Source organism: Tarenaya hassleriana, unplaced genomic scaffold (genome assembly GCF_000463585.1).
Source record: "Tarenaya hassleriana unplaced genomic scaffold, ASM46358v1 Cleome4, whole genome shotgun sequence".
Taxonomy (NCBI): domain Eukaryota; kingdom Viridiplantae; phylum Streptophyta; class Magnoliopsida; order Brassicales; family Cleomaceae; genus Tarenaya; species Tarenaya hassleriana.
The window spans coordinates 389,596-405,129 of NW_010966881.1; the positions used below are offsets into that span (position 1 = coordinate 389,596).

At 40.0% G+C, this 15,534-nt stretch overlaps 3 protein-coding genes across 5 annotated transcripts; 2 read left to right on the forward strand and 1 right to left on the reverse strand.

The window, feature by feature from the left end:
• Positions 1-790: 790 nt before the first annotated feature.
• On the forward strand, positions 791-3,632 carry LOC104823193. The gene is made up of 2 exons (XM_010554633.1): positions 791-919; positions 1,430-3,632. The coding sequence occupies exon 2, from the start codon at positions 1,448-1,450 to the stop codon at positions 3,206-3,208; it is 1,761 nt and encodes a 586-aa protein (XP_010552935.1). The 5' UTR covers positions 791-919; positions 1,430-1,447; the 3' UTR covers positions 3,209-3,632.
• A 609-nt stretch (positions 3,633-4,241) lies between these two features.
• LOC104823194 (phosphatidylinositol-3-phosphatase myotubularin-1-like) lies at positions 4,242-11,430 on the forward strand. 3 transcript variants are annotated; one of them, XM_010554635.2, is made up of 19 exons: positions 4,242-4,437; positions 4,625-4,693; positions 4,990-5,064; positions 5,299-5,370; positions 5,468-5,531; positions 6,168-6,217; positions 6,299-6,588; positions 6,884-6,957; positions 7,045-7,108; positions 7,267-7,332; positions 7,715-7,814; positions 7,900-8,013; positions 8,384-8,553; positions 8,739-8,823; positions 9,196-9,417; positions 9,519-9,578; positions 9,657-9,721; positions 9,871-10,150; positions 10,444-11,430. In XM_010554635.2, the coding sequence occupies exons 1-19, from the start codon at positions 4,324-4,326 to the stop codon at positions 10,933-10,935; spliced, it is 2,526 nt and encodes an 841-aa protein (XP_010552937.1). In that variant the 5' UTR covers positions 4,242-4,323; the 3' UTR covers positions 10,936-11,430. The 3 variants fall into 3 exon arrangements, with proteins under 3 accessions (XP_010552937.1, XP_010552936.1, XP_010552939.1); XM_010554634.2 differs by having other exon boundaries at positions 4,243-4,437; positions 5,462-5,531; XM_010554637.1 differs by lacking the exons at positions 4,242-4,437; positions 4,625-4,693; positions 4,990-5,064; positions 5,299-5,370 and having other exon boundaries at positions 5,462-5,531; positions 6,334-6,588.
• A 1,351-nt stretch (positions 11,431-12,781) lies between these two features.
• On the reverse strand, positions 12,782-15,272 carry LOC104823195 (phytol kinase 1, chloroplastic). The gene is made up of 6 exons (XM_010554638.2): positions 14,934-15,272; positions 14,087-14,154; positions 13,841-13,972; positions 13,612-13,727; positions 13,333-13,447; positions 12,782-13,186 (listed from the first exon to the last, which is right to left on the reverse strand). The coding sequence occupies exons 1-6, from the start codon at positions 15,255-15,257 to the stop codon at positions 13,000-13,002; spliced, it is 942 nt and encodes a 313-aa protein (XP_010552940.1). The 5' UTR covers positions 15,258-15,272; the 3' UTR covers positions 12,782-12,999.
• Positions 15,273-15,534: the final 262 nt, after the last annotated feature.

The following is a 15,534-nucleotide window of genomic DNA, read 5'->3' on the forward strand; positions in this document are numbered from 1 at the left end:
GACCGGGTATCGCAATGGGGTATTCAAGGGCCTAATAGGTGCATCTTATACTGTAAAGATGCTGAAACACACGGACATCTCTTCTTCATGTATGACTACAGTTCTGCACTATGGTTGTATTTTGCTCGGAAGCTGGGTGATAATCCTCGCCCTGATGTACGTTGCAGTCTAGAATGGATTAAGCGGGGAATGCACACGGACGCAGGAATTAGGCGAACCGTGATGAAGGTGTTGACGCAATTAGTAGTATATGAGATATGGAAGTAGAGAAACGGTCGTGTTCACAAAGATCAGTGGACATCGCTGAACCAAATGCAGTTCAAGGTCGATCGGCTCATGAGAAACGTCCTTATATCATTGCAAATATCGGGAGAATGAAGCATGAATGAAGTTCTGCAACTATGGTATCGCATTAACTAGTTCTTGATAACAATGTGTTTGTCTTTTTGGCCCGTACCCATGGGAATCCCTGTATCTTTTGAAATTCTGATTTTATAAATATAATTTCCCTTATATTAATATATCAAAGCACCTTTATACCAAAAGAAAAGTGTTAGGAGTTTTAAATAAATTTATTATATTAGGCTTTATAACGATGTTCATATGAAATTCCTCACATGTTAAAATGCGAAACTACCATTAAGACCGAAAGGTGTCCTGGTTCTAATTACCAAGACCTTTGGGGTGAAATAAAAAATATAGTAAAATATAGGATCGTATCACAAATACTAAAAGAAGGCAAATTTAGGAACTTCAACTTACACTCTCTCACACACGCTCGCTACAGTTTTCTGCTTTTTCCTCTCCATGTGGCTCTAGTCTTCGTTTGCGTCTTCCTCGCCACTCTCTCTCTCTCTCTATCAACCCCTCTCGCTTTTTTCAGAATTTTCTCCGGTTCATATCTTTCTTCGAATGATCGGTAAGCTCTTTCTCGATCGGTATTTTACTGGTTTTGTCTGTTTCTGCCCGCGTTATCTTGTTGGGTATGGCGAAAATTATGATTGTAATCATGGGGTTTCAGTGATTTGTGTTAGGGTTTCCGCTAATTGACTACCCACAACTTCAAGTTTTGAAACTTTGTTGTGTAATGAGCTAAAGAACATAACCTTTCAGTAAATTCCAATTCTGCGTGCTTCTTGCTCTCGTGAGGTATTCGCTGCTTATATTTTGTCGTATACTTCATTTTCTTTAGTGTAATTTTTTACTTCCCCTCGTATTTTAGTGCATCTGTAATGTTCTTTATCCGAATTCCATCTCAGTTCGAGACCCTTGAATATGATGGCGAGTTTTTGCAAATTGTTTCACCGTGTGTAGATTGTTTTTGTAGTTACTAATTGTTTGGTTAGCGAATTGCTTGAGATGGTGATTCATATATGTGAGTCATTATGGTAATTGTGTTGGTTTCTTTGTTTTGTTTTATGCTACTCAGAGGACTTTGCCTGAGAATATGGTGGCTGAATCATGGTTCCGTAAACTGTGGAGACTCCCGAAAAGGCATGAAGGCGGCTCGGAGAAGGTGGTGATTGGAGTGTTGGCTTTCGAGGTTGCAAGCTTGATGTCGAAATTGGTTCATTTGTGGCAGTCTTTAAGCGACAAGAATATCGAAAGGCTTAGAGATGAGATAACCAATTCTGTGGGGATAAAGAAGCTTGTTTCTGAAGACGATAATTTCATCGTAAGTTTAGTATGTGTAGAATTGATGGAGAGTATGGAGAATGTGGCGAAATCTGTGGCTAGGCTTGCGAGGAAATGCGAGGATCCCGGTTTGAAGAGCTTTGAGAATTGTTTTGGTGACATGATGAAGAAAGGGGCTGACCCATATGGATGGCGGTTTGGGTGGAAGAAAATGGATAGGAAAATGAAGAAGATGGAACGTTTTATCTCGGCTAATGCAAGTCTGTACCAGGAGACGGAAATCCTGGCGGATCTCGAGCAGACTTTTAAGAGAATGATGTCTAGTGAGGCTGCATCCAAGAGTTTACTTGAGTATCAGAAAAAAATCTCATGGAAACAACAGGAAGTGAAGAATTTGCGGGGGGTGTCTCTTTGGAACCGGACTTATGATTTCACCATGCTTCTCTTGGCTAGATCGATCTTTACAATATTTAGCAGGATCGAATATGTTTTTGGCATTAGTTCTACAGCAGAGTCAAGTGATTTGAGCTCAGTGGATTCTGATTTCATGGGTCGTAGCCCTTTATTTTCTACATTTTCGCAAGCTTTGCCACATCAATCTGAGGCCAGTAGTCTTCCCAAATTTGCTTCTGGTCCACTTGGAAGATATTCAACCCCAGCATCAGGTCCACCTACTACAAGATCCACAAAGATGAGCGATTTTCTTTCGGGCCCTCTCAGCACCTCATCACCTAAATCAGGCCTTCTTGTTCCAGAAAAGAGCAAACGTTTCAAGTTCTACTCAGGTCCACTTGGAAAGTTAACTGCAAAATCCGGTCTGATTGCTGGAATGCGCAAAAGCAGCAAGAAAATGGGGCAGACGCAGACCCCTGAAAAATCTCCCATTTCCTCAGGTAAAAAACCCAATCGGTTAACTCAAGTGGGTCCGTTTAAAGGTTGTATGGTTTCTCAAGATGGGATTACTCCTCTCAGCATTCGGATCAAGAATGGAGCTAGGAATAGCAGTGCTGATCGTCATCTTTCTGAGAGTAACCCTAATTTTGCTCACACAGATAACTTGGCATTTCAACCACGACCAAAATTGTTAGATGCTCCTCCTGATACTCTGGGTGCCGCCTGCCTAGCGTTACACTATGCAAATGTCATTATCGTGATACAGAGATTCGTGGCATCTCCTCACTTGATCGGTGATGATGCAAGAGGTGACCTTTACAACATGTTACCCGCAAGCCTGAGAACTTCTCTGAGGGAAAAGCTAAAGCCATACTCAAAAAGATTGACCTCTTCGACAGTATATGATCCCATTCTGGCAAAAGAATGGACCGACGCAATGATAGGTATATTGGAATGGCTTTCTCCTCTAGCGCACAATATGATAAAATGGCAATCAGAGAGGAGTTACGAGCATCAAAGTTCGGTTTCCAGGACAAACATAGTTTTGGTACAGACCCTTTACTTTGCGAACCAGCAGAAGGTCGAAGCTACCATCACCGAGCTTCTTGTTGGTCTGAACTATGTCTGGAGATTCGGTCGGGAACTTAACTCCAAGGTTCTGCAAGAAGGCCCCATCTGAGAAATGTTTGGGCTAGGAAAAGAAGAGAACCTCCTCGAACGGATGATGATAAGGTCTACGATGAAAAGCGGCTGACTTTCGATATTTAGGGCATTGCTCGTACGAACCCTCGTAAGCCGGAGGATGAGAAATAGCTGAGTACTTTCGAAAGTTTGGTGAAAGGTATAAGCATTCCTCTTTTTTTTTCCCCTATCTTCTTGGATTGCCAGATTATGAAATCTCTTAGGATCAATGATGAGTTGTGAATATCCTCTAGAAATTTGTTTAGGTGAAATATACTGATTTTTATGCATAAACCATGTGGGTTGAGAGTTTGATTCTGTAAATGCTATGTGACAGGATGCTTTGCCCTTTTGTACCTGACTTTATTTCTGAAACATCAACAATTTGTTTGTGATTGGTTAAAGTTTTCGGATTTGGGACATTTTGTAGCAATTTCAGGAGTTTGAGACAAAAATGAAAGAGATCCATTGTTGCGGGCACATATACATACAATTACACACACGCGCGCGTATTTCTTCGTTTCAATATTGTCAAGGGATGATAAGGTCTATGATGCAGATTGCAGTTTATAAATAAGGAAGGAAATGTCTGAACTTAAATGACTTAGATTAAATTTATATATAAAGTGTCATAATTCATGTTACTATTAATGGACCTCTGCAATGGTATGTATTACCAAACAGTCGCTTTCATTCATTCAATTTAAATTCAAATGGGAATGGAAATTATTTATTGCAAAGCAAAAAAACAGAAACTATTATTATTATTATCATTATTATTATTTAAATTCAAGTGGGGATAGAAATTATTTATTGTGGAGGAAAAAATAGAAATTATATCATTATTAGGAAAAAATCATCATCATCATCATCATCATCATCATCGAACGTTTCTGTGCTTTGTTGGCTCGCTCACAACAAGTGATAAAACTTCCTCTCTAATTTGCTGCATTGCTGTTTTTGGCAGCTAAATTAATTTAGTGTCATTTTCGTCCTTAAATCAAATTTCTATTATTTGTAATTAACGTAAGGAAGCCGTTCCACAGAAACTGCGTCGTATTTTGTGTATCCAGAAGCCCCTCTCCCTCCCTCTCTCTCTCCCCTTGACGTGTCATGACGGCGCCGAGGCCACCGTCTGGTCGATCACGGTCGCTCCGAGATTCTTCGGAGTCGGATAAGATGGAAGGTACCGGTAGCTGGGACGCGCTTGAGTGGACCAAAATCGAGGTATCGCTTCTCAATTCTCCAAATTCTAGGGTTTTCTCCGTGCTTCCCCTTCCCCAATTTGTGCATGGACGAATAGCTTATTGTTTCTGTCTATTAACTTCGCGTATAGTTAGGTATGAGATTCAAATTACGCGTATTCCTGGTGTATATGGTCGATAATTTAATATGTTCTTTTCTCCCGGATCAGCCAGTTTCGCGGTCCGTTTCTTTTGAGAATTTGGATTGCTTGCTTGAAGCAGAGAAGGTTATCGTCGAGGTACGTCTTCAGGGTGTTGCAAATTATTTGTTTTTGTTTTGATTTCTTGAATCCCGGTTGTACTAATGGTTGAATTGGTAGCGAGATTTTTTATTTAAAAAAAAAAGAATTTATTTTCAAATTGAGACTTGATGGGTAAACTTTACTCGGGGCTTGTGTATTGGGTTTTGTCGAAGTTGGTTCTTTACCTCCGGCATTGTTGGTGGCTGAAGGAATCTGTATTTTCAATCTTTTATGAATGTCTTTTTCACGGAGGAATTTCTACGGATTGATTTGGTTTTAGAATTTGGTTTCAGGGTTATGGAGTCGTCCTCATTAACACTGATGAAGCTGGGACCCTGTTGGTGACCAATTTCCGTATTCTTTTTCTGGTATGATTGTGTCTTTCTTCTACTACTTCTTGGCGCGGCAAGTCATTACAATGTTTGCCTCCGATTTCTTGGATTTTGATCAATTCTGCTTGTCATTAGTATAATACATTGAATAATGTGGTTCATAGGCTTACGTATCATTCAGAAATTCTGCAGTACGGCTTTAATTTCTCAAGTATGTAACTGAATTCTTTTGTACTTTTGATCAATCAATTCTTTGTTTCTCTTATAAAGAGTGAAGGAACCGGACAGATTATTCCACTAGGTACGATTCCGTTGGCGACTATTGAGAAGTTTAACAAAACGGTTAGTTTCTGTATCTCTCGGGATGAAATTCATGAAGTTAGTATCCAAAGTTTGACATGGTTATTTGTGTGTATTGTTGTTTCATACATAGATGCAGAAAAGCCAATCAAATACTCGTCAGTCTGACAAATATCCGCCAAGACGTCTTTTACAGGTCACCGGTATGTTCTACTTGTCCAGTGCTTATTTTGAGTACTTTTAGTTAGTTTGACTCCTGCAAGGACCAACCCAGTTCGTATCTAGTGGGGGTGCTTGGGAAGAGAATACATTAGGCCACCTTACCCCTACATTTTAATGTAGAGAGGTGGATTCGAACCCGCGACCTCAGACCCCACGGCCCACGGTAAATGGTTTTACCGCTGAGCCAAGTCGGCCCTTCAGTCTGGCTCTTGCAAGCCTAGCTGAAAAATACTAGGATATTTTACTGTGCTCTAGGCCTTTCCCATAACTGCTGGGAATCCTATTCCCATGCTCGAACTCGTCAAAAGGAAATATGCCATATTGAGGTACGAGGTGAGATAAAATAGATGACCAAAATAGTAGAAGAAGGTGATAGGGAAGATAATATTATAGATAAGGCTTGTGGCATGAAGTACATGTGTGGATTGCATCTTTGGTGTCAACAATAGTTTGGCTTCTGTTTTTTTTTTCTTTTCGTGCCAACAATTGTCTTTTCAAGTGGACGTTACCTTGCAGTGATGTTGGTCAAAGGCTCCTTTATTGATGATTTTGTATCTTCTGTTGAATTTCATGTTAACTTAAGGTTTTATTTGCTGGAAATCACTTACATTTTTCAGGCAAAGACATGAGAATAATTGTTTATGGTTTTCGCCCTCGAACCAAACAGGTGAAACTCTCCTGTCCTCCTATTCTGCTTTATGCAACTCTTCCCCTTGAACTCTATGTGATTTTCAGCATGCCTTTGTAGAGACGCGCTGTGTTTGATGCCTTGTTGATGTGTAGCAAGCCAGTGAGAATCTGGGATCTTTATACCTTTGTCTGCGGGTGTTCGAGATTCCGTAACACGAACCCCAAGGAAAGATTGCTGAATGAATATTTCCGTCTTCTCGGAAGAAGTTCGTTACGAGCATCGATGGATATGATCGAAGATGGATCATTCACATTTTCCAATGAGTTGTGGCGGATAACCGACTTAAACTCCAATTTTAACTTGTGTCCGACTTACCCGTTTGCTTTGATGGTTCCAAGATCCATAAGGTAGGATACTGAGATCCTTATAGAGGAATTAGAAGTATTCTATACCAATGCCTCCTTGAGAATTGTTAACAGTATATATGTGCTCAAATAGTGAGAGCTTTACTCTGGTATCTAATCTTTTGAATTAACTAAAAGACTCTTCTTCATTATACTATTGGTTGATCATTTGGTCTCTCCCTGCTATTGTTCCGGAATTAGGCCATCTTCCAACTCGATCCCTTGATCTTGTATGCAATGTAATCATCTTTACTTGTTAAACAAGAAAAGCAAACTAACACATTTCTGTTGGTGCCAGTGACGAAGACCTACTCCAGGCATCTACTTTCCGGGCAAGGTGCCGCTTACCTGTGATAACGTGGTGTCAGCCAGGTAGAAACCCATCTACTCTTTTTGCTTTCGATTACTTTGTCAGTGGAGCTTCCACATTGACATGCTGCTTCCTGGTCTTGGTAATAGGAGGTGGAGCTGTGCTTGCACGCTCATCCCAACCTTTAGTTGGTCTTATGATGAACATGAGGAGGTATGGAAGTTACAACTTTTTGACTGGAAATGTAGACGATACCTTAATCTTTCAGTTTTGATCTCCAAGTCCTTTGGACAATACATTCTGAACTTTTGTGTTTCAGCTCCTACTTCCTGAATTTCGATCCTTGATTTATTTCATCCGTCTTTCTACAGTAACTATGATGAGAAGCTTGCTGCTTCATTCTGCACCCAACTAGGTGATCATAAGGGAGCGCGAAGGTGAGTTTTTTTTTTGTGTGTGTGGAATTCATACTCATTTCGTTGAACATTAACCATCTGGACTTACTGAATTAATTTTTCATCTTTAGTTCTATATCTTTGGTGGTTGCATTTCTTGCATGGTTTTGTAGTCAATATTTTATAAAGACTTGCAAGTAAAAAGCATATGAATCATGAATGCTCTTCGCAGCTAGAAATTATCACATACTTGTTGATTTTGATGATCTTCAGATTATCCTCTGGGATCTGATACATCAAAAGTTCTCTGTTTGATTGGAATAGAAAATTACATTCTGTCATTGGTGATATGTCCAATAGGGTTGATACTTTTTTAGGTGTATTAAAAAAGATGCATGAAGCTCATCTTGTTTTTACGTTGTAGGAAGCTTTATATCGCAGATGCAAGACCTAGGAAAAATGCGTTAGCAAATGGAGCAATGGGAGGGGGCTCAGAATCTTCTTCAAATTATTTTCAATCTGAAGTCTGTAATTGATTTATGCCATTTTAATGCTCAGTCTCACTCTTCTGAAATTGCTTGGTTTTACTTATGGTTTTTCTTTCTTCAGATTGTTTTCTTTGGAATAGACAACATACATGCGATGAGAGAGAGCTTCTCCCGGCTGAGAGATTATTTAGACATGCACGGTACAACATCATCCGATGGGGTGTCATCATTCTTGGTAAGCACTGTGTACCTAGGAACTTTTTGTACTTGTAATTTGTATAAATATCTGAGTGCACTCTCCTTTTCGTTTCCCACACATTGATAATGCTTTTCTAATTCTCTTGTTAGCATGTAATCTTTAGATATTTGAGCAATGAAATCGGATGTGTCCTGAAGTTATGCTTAAAGACGTGAACATGATTTAGTTAGTTATTATATGAAAGTCTGCTACTTCGCTGTTTTTGCAGTGTCATGAAAATTTTATTGGTTGATGGGGGTTATAATGGCGTCCTTAGGCTCATTTTGATGATACACCATGATCTGTCATATATCTGTGTCTTCTGTTTCGACTGATGGATGTATCTCTTTATATGTGGAATTGGCAGAGACATGGTGATTGGACGTGGGGAGGAGGTAATCTCAGTAGTATGTCTGCATCAGTATCTACACTCGGAGATAGTGGTTGGCTGATACATGTCCAGAGCATCTTAGCTGGTGCAGCATGGATTGCTGCACGTGTTGCCATGGAGTCCGCATCTGTTCTTGTGCACTGCAGGTTAGTCATCTCAGGGTCACATAATCTCATTGTTTTGCTTGGATATAAGTTTCTGGATGCGCGGTATAAAAGATGCAGTGCCTGAGGTGGAGGCGTAATATATATAGGTTGTAAAAAAAGATTGAAAAAGACAGTTTGGTGTTCGTTGTAGAAAAACCATTTTGTCTCATGATGTGTTTGCGTAGTGATGGGTGGGACCGAACAACTCAGCTGGTTGCTCTTGCATGCTTATCGCTTGATCCATACTACAGGACATTTGCTGGGTTTCAGGTATCCTTAGGCTTTTATTTTGGTATGTTTCAGTACCTTTTTTTTTTCATTTCTGGTGAGTGAGAAATTTAGTCAAGTCATTTTCATGTTCAGGTTTTCCATCTTGAAACTCATGATTTTTGCTCATAGAATCTGTTGTAGCTAACTGGAACTGGTGCTTTAACGCTTCTGCATAGTATGTTAATTACTAACTTATTTCAAAGTTTTCCCACCGTTGATTCATGTTTTTCTGTCCATTGAATGAGAACACTACCATATTGCATTTTCTTTCCAACTACTAATTCATTCACATCGACAACCTTGATGAGGTGGTTGTTATGCTGCATCATTGTCTTATGTTGTCATTGCTATTGTTCTGTCCTTAAACATCAGGCTCTTGTCGAGAAGGATTGGCTAGCCTTTGGACACCCATTTTCAGATCGTGTTGGAATGCCTAATATATCAGGATCTGGTATCGAATTACCAAGACAGTCTTCTTCTTCTTCTGCTGGAAGCTATCCTTCATCTCCAGCTCGGCAGTCTTCAGCAGCGATGGCTTCTCAATCTTCTAGCTCTTCCCACGGGCAGAACAACTTTTCTCCAATATTTTTGCAGGTGAGCTGCTATTACTTGCAATTATAATGATTCCTGTGATGTGGTTGGATCTTCTTTGACCGTTGAGTCTGAATAGGATGTTCATGCCTATGTATTTGCAGTGGGTTGATTGTGTTGCACAGCTATTGCGGATGTATCCTTCTGCTTTTGAGTTTTCTTCGGTATGTATGAAGGTTGACCTATCTCACGTTGAACTTCATCCCGTAAAAATGCTCATTGCCTTAAACGTGGCATTTCAGACTTTCCTGGTAGATTTCATGGACTGCGTGCTTTCATGTCGTTTTGGAAACTTCTTGTGCAATAGGTAAGTTTTCTTCGTCACCTAATGAAATTTATTTGTAAAATCTCTAGTTCACCGCGTTATGCGTCTGAAATGGAGCAAAACTTATGCTGGAAAGTTCATGAAACCTCTTGGTGTATATTTTACCGTACTTTATATGGTGGAAATTTCAGTGAGAAGGAGAGGCAACAATGCGGGATTCCTGAATCGTGTGGGTGCATGTGGGCGTACTTGGCCGATATACGTTCATCCGTTGGAACGTCTCATGTCCACATTAATCCCTTTTATGATCCTTTGAGATATAACGGCCCTTTACTTCCTCCCGCAGCAGCTCTTGCCCCAACCATCTGGCCTCAGTTCCACCTTCGTTGGGCCTGCCCCATGGAGGCTAGTGCTACAGAAATCGAGTTCCAGTGTAGAGCCATGGCAGTGAAGTACTCTGAAACGCAGAAGGTAACTCGTCCTTCTTTCCCTTCCTGGTTTTGGAGCTCGACTCCTTTCTTCCTTCCATATCCTGGGCAAATATTAAAAAACCACATGACACATCTATTGGAGAGAAAGTTACTGCTGGAAAGGGTTCCCCTTCTTTCTTCTCGTTGAAGCTCAGCAATCTCGAAACTTTTGTTCAGTTTTTATCGTTTTCTTCTCTGTTCAGGGAGTCCTGATTCGAAGTTTAACTTCAACTCTATTATGATCAAGTAAATGTCTTGATTGTTTCTCGGGTTGGGTGAAAAAACATGAAACAGGAGAAAGAAGCAGTGGAAAAGAAGGTCGAGGAGATGGCTTGTGCAATGGAGTCGTTGGGTGCAGAGTTGATAAGAGAGAGACAGCTGAGCTGCTCGGCTAGAGAATCTGAAAACAGAGCAACAAAGGAATGTGCAGCGATAAAACGAGTCGTCCAATCATTGGGATGCAAGGTTAACTTCACAAAGACCGGGGATTGCACAGTTGACGTCGAGAGCAACCCGCCAATGTTCTCTCACTCCCCTCCAAAGAGACCATCCGAGAACCACAGGCAATGGGATCGGGATGGCGACTCGGATGTATCGGGAAATAGTCCCGAGAATCTTGTAAGCAGAGTTTGCGAAGGTTTCTGCCCGTTAGGTACGCGAGAGGGAGGATGCAGATGGCCGGACGCAGGTTGTGCCCAGCTGGGAAGCCAGTTTGTCGGGTTAAAAGCCAACTTCGACGCGTTAAATCGGGTCTCCATCTACGACAGCTACTTCCCATCCGAATGAAAAAGCTTCACAAGTCACAACACAGACCCACATTTCGACGGAAGCAATAAGCACTGACAGGACTCCGGACGGAGAGAGAAAGAGAAATTCGTGGATAAGAATCTCCGTGGAAACAGCGGTTAGCGATTAGCGACAGCAACAGCGTCACAGCGTTTTAGAATGGAGGTCTGGATCTTAGGATTTGTATAGCAAAAGCAGGAAGAATGTAAAGGGAAACGAGAGGCTCATAGGGAATGACTGTCGCCTAGAAGACACTCACGGTATCTGAAGCAATGTCTCATCTCTGGTAAGAAGATATTTAACTCTTTTGTTAGAATTCCGATTCTTTTTGTTTTGGGGATTATCAGTAAGATTGTTATGTCATGTGGAGTCAAGGGATGTTTCTGTAAAATACCATTTTTGCCCCCCCCCCCCAATGTTTGTGGGTGGGAATACTCTCTGTATAATGGAATAAAGATAATAAATGGTTAAGTTTCTGTTTTTGGCCGTTTTCAAGTGTTGTGTTTAGTAAATTCAACTACTCCATGACTTGTACGAATATGCATACGTTACACTGTGATTCATCTTCTCTCTCTCTCTCTCTGCTTCACATGCAAAAATTTGTACGAACATGGAAGTGGTCGACCTTTGGAATCTAACAACAAACGGTGATTTGTTGATTTGTTCATGTCACATACCACGTTATTTATACCGGTTTAATACTTGAAATTGTAATTGAACCAAATAGGGTTTAAAAAATCAAAAAACCTAAATCATTCACTTCAAACCGATTTGGATGTATTACAATTTCAAATACTAAACCGGTATAGATGATATGGCATGTGGCATAGATGATGATTTGGATTTTCGATCGCCAAATCATTGTTTGTTGTCAGATTCAGTTACATAATTTAACGTTGTCAATTGACGAATTTGACACTGGTTGATTTGAAAAAAAAATAGAAAATTCAAATATTTATATAAACTTTTCGAAAACTTTATATAGTTATTTAGAAGTTTTATATTTTAGATATTTATGTGGGATTTTTGTTATCGCTTGAATATTTATATGTGATTTTTCTTTAAAAATAGTATGACCATTTCGTTGTTTTTTTATATCGAATATGGTTTAATTCACTTTTAGTTTTTATTTATAAAAAATGTTCTAAAATTTTTGGTTTTTTTCTTTGTTGAGATTGATTGGTTATTAATCAAATTCGTGACCCCATTGAAACCGCCCCCTATGTATGAACCTCTAGCTCTCAAAGAGAACAATACTGAATGTTAGTAGCTGAGCCAATTTCTCCTCGTCTTTTTTTTTTTTTGTTTTCTGTTTCCATTTTTGTTTGGTGATCGATAAATATACATCTCTTATGAAATTCATATGTGCACCGGAAATATATATTATATGTGTGTATATATATATATAAATATAAATCATATGTGCGCCTGTAAAACAACGTTTAAATCGTTTAGACAAAAGCTTGGAATTTTTATAGTTCATCTAGTTATTTGAGATTTTGTTACCAATTGTTGAGAGAGAGAGAGAGAGAGAGAGAGAGAGAGAGAGAGAGAGAGGGGAATTTGATGGAGGGTAAAGGATTTGAGAAGAGGAAAATTGGATGAAATATGAGAGACCTGGCACATGCATTTCAATCATGCTCCTCATCCACAAAAAAAAAGTTTTTTTTTGGAGGGTGAGAACCCTATTTTTTTAATATTTTCTTAATTCCTTAACAGGACGTTTGATCAATCTGAGAATCGTCGAAAGTTTCTGGTAGATTTCTTGCAGAGATTCCTATGAGAGAATCTCGAACACCTGCTCCACTTAATTCCTGTCGGACCAGAGATTCTGTTACATTAACAATAAAATAATAAAACCCTAAACAATTTTCTCAGCACCAGACCAGTACAGTTCAGTACGGTACAACGAACCCATACTTGTCCGTACGAGAAACCAAGACCCAGTCTCAGCATCATTACATGTTGGATAAAAGATGTCGCCATTACAATTACTACATACAAAGGATCAAGACAGTGCCGTGGGAAACAAGACATGAAGGTACAATAATAAGCATCATATGTTTAATACCCAAAACTTACGTACGCAGCTACAATGCTTGCCATCGGAACCGATAGATTGTCGTCTAAACGATCGGTGATAGGAAGCGATTCGACAATCGTCGCCACCAACGAAACCAACGCCACTCTTTGAAGGGCCGTATCCCAATTCAAGTTCAGGTATCCGAGTTTCGAGTAATAGTAGAGTACTCTGCGTAATCGAAAACATCTGAATTATGGTGATCCTTACGTCATCTAGGGTTTATTTCTCCAGAACCAGAGACCTTATTTCCTATTCAAAGAGAAGAGTGTGTGTGCATATATATATATATATATGATCGTGGGTTTGAGGTTTACCCCGTGGAGATGGTGAAGCCAACGATGAACATGGAGACGCTTCCTACCCAGCTCTTTCTTGGGTTGTAAGGAATCTTCTGGGAACCGAACCTTCTTCCCATGATGTCAGCTATTCCTATGGATCAGTCGTGTGGATCTAATTATTATCTCAACACCGGAACAGAGCGTGAATGTAAAGCGATTCAGTCATTGTTTAAAACAGCACGTACTTGGAGATATATAGGTAGTGGAAATGCAAAATCTGGTGAATGAGGTTAGGGACAAGAGACGAGAAATTACCGTCGCCGCCGCACATCATTGCCAATGTGATCATACCGATAGGAGAATCCCTCCAGAACATGAGCACAGTGATGATCAATACGATAACGTAATACAAAGGACCTTTAAGCAGCTCTCTGGAATGATTACATGTTCATGCAAATTAACAGTGAGCGGTTTCAGAAACACTAATAGGAAGATAATTCAGTCAGAACAGAAGAATAAGGGTGAGGTGAGTGCGGGTATTTACTCTGCTTTCCCTTCTCTGGTTACAGATTGGATAAGCGAGGCATCGGGAGATACAGATAAACCGTTGACAAGAAGCCTCAGGCAATTCACTAGAGGAACCAAAGCAGCAAAGTATCGGGCCTCTGTTGATGCGCTACTCTAAGATTAAAACGATCAAAAGCTGAAGTTGTCAAGGGAAATTCCTGAAATCCTCAAGGAAATCCGACAATTTTGCATCCACGAGATGAGAGCGGCAAAAAAAATAAACCTGAAGATCGGCCAGGAAAGGGCGAAAAGCAGCCCTGATAGTATATGCACAAGCTTTCTGCTCAAACTCTGCCACAAAGCAACAGGAGAAAACCTTCTTGTTTGCTCTAATATTTCCCAGAACAATCAAGAATCTACAGGTGCTGATACGTCAGATACCATCAAAATGTATGACACTCACTCAGCATCTAATCAACGAAATCATATCAATTTCAGATCTTTAAGTTTCTTGGAAACTTGCAAAAGACTTGGTAACATTTTCGAAAAAAAGAAAGAGGAATGTGTAAAGGATGTAAACCCGGGTTTGCTAGAAACATGGAAAACAAGAGTTCAATCGAAATAGATTCTTCATCAATAATCAGGACAACAAAACAGGAAACAAAATTAGTTTTGTCCTGTTTCTACTGGTTTTCTATTCCGCACGTTCATTTGTTCATCTTTTAAACTCACCCTTCAAAAAAACTTTTTTTTTGGTACAACACGATTCAATAATTGCTCTCTTCTGCTTCTGCAGATTGTCGACACTATATTTAAAGCTTCATAGCCGTGTTTTGCATCTAATTACCACAGTTTTTGGAATTATCATTGAATTCAATCCCATCCCAGAACCAACCCTAAACCCCTCTATGGGATGTTGAATTCTAAATTTCTAAATATAGAAATCATAATAGCCGAATGCGAGTAGAAGAAGCTGATTACGAATAAAATAAAACAATTGATTGAACGTATAATAGGATTTTCAAATTACAATGTCACTGATTTTGAGTTTTTAACGGTTTACTCTGCTAAATTCCCTAAGAAATCGAAAACGATATCATCAAAATGCGGCTACTATAAACGAAACAAACCTGCGGAATCAAATCTCGCTTCGTGAGATTCTTGAAGGCGAAGACGAGAGAATACGCGCCGCCGAGAATCGCCGCCGTAGCTCCGACGTCCTGTAACACCGGATCCATCGCGACCCCCGCCGCCGTGGTGAAGATCAGGTGGTGGCGGACGCGCCAACCAGCGGCCGACACCGTCGCGAAGCTCGCACCAAGGACGCAAGGAGGCAACGAGCTCGCCGGAGAGAACCGCGTCTTCGCCGGCGGTTCGTCGTAACCGTAGCTCCGACGAGACGGAGGGACCGAGAGCCAGTGGCTGATCGGAGAGAAAGGCAACGAGACAGCCATGGGATTCAATGGAACTATACGTCTGGGTCTTTTGGAAAGACGATCGATGATTACGATAACGACATTGATTCGAACGTTTCTTTCACTCGTCATCTTTTCAAGGACAAACTCGTAAAAACAATTATATTTTTTATTTTTTTATAATCTAAAATCTAACTAAACTTTCAACCCAATTATATTTTTCAAAAAATCCAAAAAATATCTCTTAAAAAATGGAATATTATCTCTAAATTGGCTTCACATGCATTATAGAAAAAATCATTGACTATTCATAAAA